Source organism: Belonocnema kinseyi, chromosome 4, assembly GCF_010883055.1.
Source record: "Belonocnema kinseyi isolate 2016_QV_RU_SX_M_011 chromosome 4, B_treatae_v1, whole genome shotgun sequence".
Lineage (NCBI taxonomy): Eukaryota > Metazoa > Arthropoda > Insecta > Hymenoptera > Cynipidae > Belonocnema > Belonocnema kinseyi.
Window position 1 is genome coordinate 107,827,258 of NC_046660.1, and position 9,069 is coordinate 107,836,326.

Below are 9,069 nucleotides of genomic sequence, written 5' to 3' on the forward strand. Positions count from 1 at the left end.
AAAGAAAAAAAGCCGTCGGAACCTAAAACTGGTAAAATCGACAATTTTCTAAGTATCACATGCCCTTAACTAGTATTAAATGCAGGTCTATAACAATTTTTGAATTTTCCTAAATTCTTTTTAAATCTTGCAGGGTATTTTAAAAAATTCTGTAAGGGTTTTTCGATAGATCTCAATAGTTTGAAGGTATTCCAAAAACCCTGAATTCTTAATAATTTATCCTGAATTCTTTGAAATTCTTTATAATTCTCTTGCATTTTTTAATTGACTTAAATTCTTTTAAATTCATTCAAATCTACTCCATTCAATGGATTTTTTCAGTTTTTGTTTGATCGATGTTGAAGATTTTAAAACCCTCCTTGAATTTTTAGTAATTTCATCCAATCCTTTTAAATTTCCTTGAATTTTTCTGGACTGCTGTCTTTTACGAGACATGTGAAGGGGATGTGTTGCTTAAAGCCGATGTAGCTTTAACAATAAAATTCGCTATTACTAAATTTCAGTTACCGATGATTTGACCTTTAATATAAAAAGCCCTAAGCAAAAATATGGGGAAATTACAGTGACTAAGCGCGAAACCAGAGATCCAACAGATGCGCACCCCAGGCGCGCTCAAATTTGCAAACCGCGCGTGACGAGAGTGTGCCCGCGAGGCGAACAAATTTTTTTCAATATTAATTGATTTTTTTTATAATAGTGCAAATTTAATAAAATTATACGACATCTCAATTTGATGTTTTATACTTTATGATATATTTCAGAATAAAATATAATTAAATAAATAAAATTCAATAAAATTTTAATAACTTTAAATAAAATATATTTTGCATTCAGCATGGGCTTATTACACGCAGAATTGTATTATCTTTCGCTTTATTATGACACAAAATATTTAATGTTAATGTTATCAAAATTAAAGCACTGTAGTAACAGCTCAAAAGACCTTCGTTTCTGAGAATTATATGGCAAACCGTCCAAAACTTTGCCATTGATTTGAGTGCAAATATTCAATAGAACTTCTTAGAAAGTTTTTATTGAGGTTTTTCAAAAGTTAACTTCGAAAGACTCGAAACTTCCCAGAATTTCAAAATGTGACTTCTGTAACAACCCTGATATCAGACACTTGTTCCGTTTTCTCAAGTTGAGTAGATTAGAGCAATGTAAGAATAATAAATAAAAATTTGTAAAATAAAAATTTGTAAAATAAAAATTTAAAATTGTTTTATTCCAGTTATAAAAGATTGGATAAAGCATATATTAAAAATGTTTCATTACAATTTTGGTTGGGGAAAAGTCAGGATATTTTGAAAATAAAGATTTGCGGTCACCCTGAATAATTAACAATTTGATATTAATAAATGAAGGAAAAAATTGAAATTATGGAAGAACAGGTAAATACTAATGTCACTAATTCACAATATAGACGATACTTCTAGATAGATAGATTCTAGATAGATAGATAGATATTTCTAGATATGAGTGCAATCTTCAATTTTTGTGAATGACCAATAAAAAATGATCTTATCGAGAATTTGAAAACTCTAGATTCGCGTCTCCCGCGCTTTCGCGATTGATCTTGCGCACTGTGTACGCGAATTAATAAAATACGTCACATTCGGCAACTTTCGGTACTCTCGGCTTCGTTGAAGGTGAAAAGACGCTTGTCAAACGAGTTACGCAGGTTACGCTTCGTATTAAAAACCGGTCACCGACTCGCCAGTCGCCGGTTCGTGGCATAAACTCATTTGCAATTTGGAGTTCATATCGAGTGGTTGATAACAGCGAGATTCTTTTTCTTTTCGAAATACAGGTAAGTTTACACTATGATTAATTTGTCTAATTATTCATTGTTGCCACTGTATTTCACTTGTTTTATTTGCTACATGTTAAGAATAATTCAATCTGTACGTCGTGATTTTTCGATTCTTTTATCCAGTCACGCCTGGAATATGAGACAGCCATTTCTCATTGTGTAACGGATTTTTCAACAAAGAAGAAAATGCATTTTCTACTTTCGTGTTGCGTATTGAGATTTTGTCCTAATTACGTAACTTTTATTACTCACGACTGACGTCCTTGAATACAATATTTTCTAGATTCAATAATCCGTACTTGCAAAGTTTTTTCTGTGGAATTCTACATGCGAGGTTCTAGATTTTTCTAAGAAATGTAACGGTCGAAGGTCAATTTCCAAGTCTTATCACAATTAAGCTCAGAATGACATGTACTTTTTGTGATTATCAACCACGTGCGCGACAAATCTTGCAATAAAATAAGATGAAATTGGTAAAAATAAATGTTTCTTTGGGACAGTATTTTCTACTATTTGTGAATTCAAGGTCATTGAAGAGAAATGAATTTAATCTGTATTTATAAAACCAAAAGTTGTATGAAATTTCAAGCTCTTTTAAAAGTCGCTATTTCAATTCATAAACAATTCTTTTACTTTCCTAATATTACGCTTCGGTATTACAGTATCAAAGTTTTATAATTATAATCAAAGTTGCATGTATATTTTCTTTCTGGTTAATCGATTATTCCTTGAATATTACTTGAAAGAATTTTAATTATGTGGAATTATTTCTCAACTGCAAAAATATAATTATCTTCAGCACAGCAAAATGATTAAGCATATTTCTGCCTTCTTCTTATAGGTCAATATGAATATTTATTTGCATTGATTGTACGTTAAGTGTCAAGAAGTTTAACTTTTCTATTTTAACTGTTTCAGTATTTATAAATATCTATTGTCATAAAATAGCCTTATTTTTAATAAAATATTATTTAGTGAGAAAAAAAGAAATATAAATTTGAAGAGAAAAAGTTTAAATTTCACACTATGGCATGGATTTGTTTAAAAATATAAAAAGTTGATTTTAACAAAACATAGACAAAACTTACATTTTTTACCAATTTTTGTGTTGAATTTGACTTTCTGTATGGTAGACATCTGGTGAATTTCATGCTGATTCTTGCATTTTTCGGGGAAACAACGAAATACACAGTTTAAAAATATCTACAAAAAATACCGTTTTCTCTTTTGTGATATTTTGCATCGTTTACCAGAAAGAATAGAAAATTAAATTTGCATGGAAAAGAAATTTTCCCGGCCTCGAAATAGTTTAGCCCATATAAAACAGGTAGGATGTCTTTCTATTAGCAGAAACTTTTTTTTTAATATTTGAAAAAATAAAGCAGTTAAGTTTTCTTCGAAAATCTTGTCATATTTTCATTATTCGAAGAGAAAAACAAAATATTTTCTATGAAATCCTAAATTTTTTTTCATATATTTTTATACAATTTCTGCTTCTATAAATAAGAGATCCTATCCTTTTTGTGCGGGATGAACTATTTTTAAGGTCAGAAGTTTTTTTTCATAAAAAAAGGTTTGTTTTTTTTTGTAAATGATGTAATATATCTCAAATATAGAAAAATTTTTTTATTTCCGACGGACTTCGAAGGAAGAAATGAAAAAAAAATGTGTATTACAAAATTTTTTTTTTTTTTTTCTTAGAAATATACGTCAAAATTCAAATACTCTTAACTTTGTGGAAATTTATTTTTCAAATGAGGAAAGTACATGTCCCCTAATTTGTTCTGAAAAACAACATATTTTGTCACTGAGTTCTGCATCTTGAGCGTAGAAACCTGCCTGATTTGAAGTGGATTCGATCCCCTGAATTTTAATTTCGATTGTTTAGCCTTTTTTGAAGATAACGTTAAATTTTACTTACAAAGTAGCATTATAAGTTTTTCTAAATTGAACATTCAAATTATGGTTGTAAAAGAAGCTGTTTATGTCGTTGTTTTAGTCTATTTTTTGTTGAAGTAACATAAATTTTACTTACAAAGATGCTTTGTAAACTTTTCTGAATTGAACGTTTAAGTTATATTTTAAAAGAAATTTTACATAAATATTTAATTTCAATTAGAATTTATGTTTAATTAAATATCCAGCCATTTTTCCCGGCTGTGATATTGAATTTTATATCCTGAGATATCTGAAACAATTATAGTTGTAATTCACATTTCCGGTATTTCTATTTAAGGTATTTTTAACTTTTTTATTTATTTTACATATGATAAAACTGCAATTTTTTAGCTTTAAAGTTGGCAGGACTATTAAAAATAATTGCTTCATATCAGCAGTAGCCCTGATCACATGTTCAAAGTTGAGTAAATTCCATATTTCCTTATGTTTTTGATCATTCAATATTCCATGTAACACACAAGGTCATATCATACCCGGTTCTTACCTATCAACATTTTTTGCAAAAACTGAATTCGATCTTCACCCGAATGAAGAAATGAGATATATAGAGTTGAAAATATGGGATATTGATTATTGAATAAAAAGCTTTGAGAAACGCTTGTATGGCCCTAAACTTTTTGAATTAAAAAAACATTTTTGAACAATATATTTTTTTGCAGTTCTCAAAGTTCAGAACCATGCATTCTTTCACTGGTGCATTTGATTTGATTTCCTGAACTTTTAACGCAATATCTCATTTCACGTGGAAGTGAGTCGTTGCGAAAAAATATCGATAATACAAAAATCGAGCAAGTGTAACGTGGCGTTCAAAGTTAAATCTGCCTTTGAAAAACAAAAGCCAAGTTAAAAAATTCTGCAAGATATGCAGACTATTACATTTTTAAACTCGTATAATTTATCACTCCAAATAAAAGACCTTTTTTCTAGTCTTTATTTAGAAAGATAATTACTTATCTTGAAGAGTATAAATTCTCGAGAATTTTTTTACGTCGTTGAAATATATATCGGCTAGAGAAAAAATGTTCGTCATAAGCCCTGAGGGTAATTTTTATAAGTGTAAAAGAGAACGTATAGAAAACGTGACGAACTCACCGACCTATATTGTGAATATTCTGCCATTCTGATGAAGAAACTATAACTACATTTAAAGCGAACCGAGATATTCAATGAAACGCGTTGACATTTGTACCTTTTAGCATGTAACGTATGGGAGTTTTTCAAACAAAAAAAATGCCGTTCTCAGTTAAATCTCACATACTCTCTATTCATTAAAAAATTGTTCATTTCAATTATATGTTTTTTTTTAAACATGCTCTTTTTGTCTTTACAGTTATGTTTCAGTAAACTATGTTGTCATTTCATAACTGTGATTGTCATTAACAAATTTGAATAAACAAATTTACAGTTTCAGCCATTTTTCAGAGTTTCAGGTACTTATTTTTTAAACACGCTCTGCTGTGTTTGCCACTGCAGATTTTTTAATAACATTTATTAATAACAATCACGGTTATGTAATAACATCGTTCACTGAACTATTATTCGCAAGCGAAATAAAGTACGTTGTAAACAAAAGTGCTTCAAACAGTAAAACATTACTCAAATTGGCCATTTCTTTATAAGATTTTTTTTAAAACGCTAAGAAATATATTAATTTTGTTTTGTAATGTTTGTATATTACTTTAAATTGGGTTGAAAGCGAAAATTGCTTAATAACTGTGCAAAGTCCTTAAAAAATCCCCTGCCATCATTTGTAACGATACAATGTTTAGTAACAAATTATTTATAATAAACTGTAAAATATGTTTCGCGAATGTATATTTATCAGGTATGTACAGATATTATTTTTTGAACTTTGTTTAAAACTTATGTTTAAATAAATTAAATAAAAATGTTTTTTTTTTTAAACGGCCTCTAGGTCTCTCATGTAGATATGCTGCACTTTTGTGTACATGTATTGTTTTCTTAATAAAAACGAAGTGTCTCGTCGTCCCGAAACTCGGGATGACTAGCCTATTCTCAAGATTTGTCTACTCGTCCCAAAAATTATGTATTTTTAAAATTTTACTCCTTTTAAGTTAGCCAAAGATTATCAAAACTGCTAGTTGTCCCTAGAAAAAATTTAAAAACGAATAAAACTAAAATTTAGGTTTTGTTCGAGAAAATTTAGTCCGTTAAGCTTTAAGTTTAACTCATCCAAATCAATTTATATATTTGATCTGTCACCGTAGTCTCAAGTTCGTTTGAAACATCCCTTTGATTTCCGCGCGCTTGGATTGGATCTTACTTTTATCATTTGAAGCTTGATAAAACCTGATAAAACTATGCAAATTTTATATTTTTCTTTATTTATTTCAGTTACTTATAGAAATTCAACAAAACTCTTAGTTTTTTTTATAAAAATAAGGAATATCTTGGTAAAAAGTTTAGAATTTTTTTAAATAGGACTTGCTACCAGAAATAAGTTAAGTCACAGGGCTGCAAGGCACCCCTGTGATTGGTCACAGAAATAATGTAATATCACACCCCTGTCCCTTTTCCAACGCCCCGTGGGTGGCAGGAAGGCACTCCTGTGACCTGTCACAGAAATAATGTAAGAGCACACCCCTGCCCCTTTTCCAACGCCTCGTGGGGACGGGAAGGCACCCTTATGACTGGTCACAGAAATAATGTAAGGTCACACCCTGTCCCTTTTTACAACACTCCATGGGGCGGGGAGGCACCCCTTTGACTAGTCAAAGTAATTACATAAGTTACAGGAACTAAGATTATTTCATGATTAGTACTGTATAAATTGATTAACAGGAATTAGAGTTTTCTATCATATTGAAAAAAAAGTTTAATGATGATAAGGTTGGAAAATAGTGCGAGGCTCTATGACTGAAAAGCACTATATTTTATTAACTATAATTGCACTATTAGCATTTTTTCAGAATGATCTGCTAAATGGTGAAAATCAGTTAATTGTCCCGAATTTCGGTATGACTAACATTTTTGGTAATTTTTGTATAGTTAAAAGAATAAATTTCATAAAGTGCATCCTTTTCGGGACTAGTCAAATGGTAAAAATAGGCTAGTCGTCCCGAATTTCGGGATGACTAGCCCAAGATGGAAAAAAATGCTATTTATCCCGAAATTCGGAACGACTAGACGTAGTCTAATAAAAAATATCTAAAATAGCTGTTGATATGCTAATTAAGACATAAGTAGTTATCCCGAAGTTTAATTGTAACTTCTAGTCATAATTAGCATAGTTAAATTCGCCTTTACATTACGAATCCAACGATATAAAATGCTCATTTTTTGATAAAAATGCAATTGTATGGTTTCTCGTCAGGACGGCAGTACGTATTAATTGCACTGAGATAACGATATTTATTCAAATATATCATACAGTATAGATCTGTATTCATATTTAAAATGCGCTTAATAAATGCAATTGAATAATGGGAGATTGTTTATAGTGTGCAGTTTGTAATTTATTATTGTTAAGTATCATACCAAGGTTAATTAATTTTAATTTCTTGCAGTTACTATAAGTCACAATGCCAGTTCCCGCAATTCAAAAACCAGCACCAGTCTTTAAAGGCACTGCTGTCGTTAACGGCCAATTCAAGGATATATCGCTTACTGATTACAAGGGCAAATACGTCGTTCTATTTTTTTACCCTCTGGACTTGTAAGTGTAATTAGCTAAAAACCTTACCTTGATTTGCATCTGCTTCAAAGAAACAATTGTGTATTAATCAGCAAAGTGTTTTTTAATTTTTTGAATCCTTTTTCAAATTCTAGTATAAAGGCTAAATATTTCAGAGTTTGCAGTATAGATCTTTTAGGAAAAAGAGTTTTCGAATGAATACCAGTTTCTCCGTTCTTTCATAATAAAAAATTTGGGTTGCTTTCTAATATTGATGTTTAATATTTTGTTTTCAGCACATTCGTTTGCCCAACTGAGATCATTGCTTTCTCTGATCGTGTGAAGGAATTCCGTGATATCGGATGCGAAGTCGTTGCAGCTTCCACAGATTCGCACTTCAGTCACTTGGCATGGGTCAACACGCCCCGCAAACAAGGAGGACTTGGAGAAATGAGCATTCCCCTCCTCGCCGATAAGAGTTCGAAGATCGCCCGGGACTACGGAGTTCTGGATGAAGAGAGCGGCATCCCTTTCCGAGGTCTCTTCATCATTGATGATAAGCAAAACCTGAGACAGGTTACCATCAACGATCTTCCAGTCGGAAGGTAAATGTCAAGATACCCGGTTCGGGACTCAAATTCACACTGCTATAAACACTTTTTTTCAAACTTCACTAGATTGGTCAAAATAAAATATCCATCTCAAAAAACGAAATTTTAGAAGAGAATGCAGGTTTCGAGTGCTTTCAAAGATTTAAATAATTTTGTAGGGTTTCCAAGCTTTTAGAGTAGTTTATAAGATTCCAGGGGATTTCAGATGATTTACAGATTTCCGCAAGTTTCCTCTGATTTCAGAGGATTTCAAAGTTCTTTCTAAAATTTTGAAGCAATTTTAAGTTTAAGGTAAATTTACGGAATTTGTAGTATTTCCACGGATTTTTTTAGGGGAAGGACTATCAAGATTTACAAAATTTAAATAGATTAAAAATAATATAATCCCAAAAAAATTTAAGGAATTTTTGGAATATTTGATGAATTTCAAGGATTTTTACAATATATTAGGTATTCATAGGATAAGATAGGAAAAGAATTTTACGATTTTTTAAGGAATTTTGAAAGATATTTTGGGAAGGTATCCAGGATATGAATTTTACTTAAATGATTTCAAGGAACTTTAAAGGATTTATAGAGAACTTAAACGCATAAATGAAATTAAGTGAATTCTTAAGAAACGTCTCTGGATTCCTACGGATTTAAAAACTTTGAGTGTATTTTAAAAGATTTCACGCGATTTTATGGTGATTTGTTCAATGTGCATTGTATACCAGATTTCAAAAATAATTAACCACACGATTTAATATTTGACAAAATGCATGGCACTGTTTTGCTACTTTTTTTTCAAAATTTTTGCTACTATTGACACTAAATATTTTGAATTCAAACGAGTTTTAAGCCTGTCTGTTTAAAAAAATTATTTTGTCACATTTTAATATTATACTAAAATTTTGCCGATTTAGAGGAAAATTGTAGTTAGAAAGTAACTTGTCTGAAAAATCGGTTTGCCAATAATTGTGGGTCCGGATGCAATAAGGGCACATAAAATTTTTTCGTGCGAAAACGAAGTCCCCTGGAGGCTTTAGAAAAAATTTTCGAATTTTAATTTT

General features: G+C 30.5%; 1 protein-coding gene across 1 annotated transcript in view; it reads left to right on the forward strand.

The window, feature by feature from the left end:
- Positions 1-1,644: 1,644 nt before the first annotated feature.
- Positions 1,645-9,069, forward strand: part of LOC117171517 (peroxiredoxin 1) — an 8,562-nt gene continuing 1,137 nt past the window's right edge. Inside the window, exons 1-3 of the mRNA XM_033358891.1 lie at positions 1,645-1,810; positions 7,300-7,448; positions 7,703-8,011. Coding sequence (XP_033214782.1) covers positions 7,315-7,448; positions 7,703-8,011 — 443 coding nt within the window. The 5' untranslated portion in view covers positions 1,645-1,810; positions 7,300-7,314. The remainder of the gene's footprint in view (positions 1,811-7,299; positions 7,449-7,702; positions 8,012-9,069) is intronic.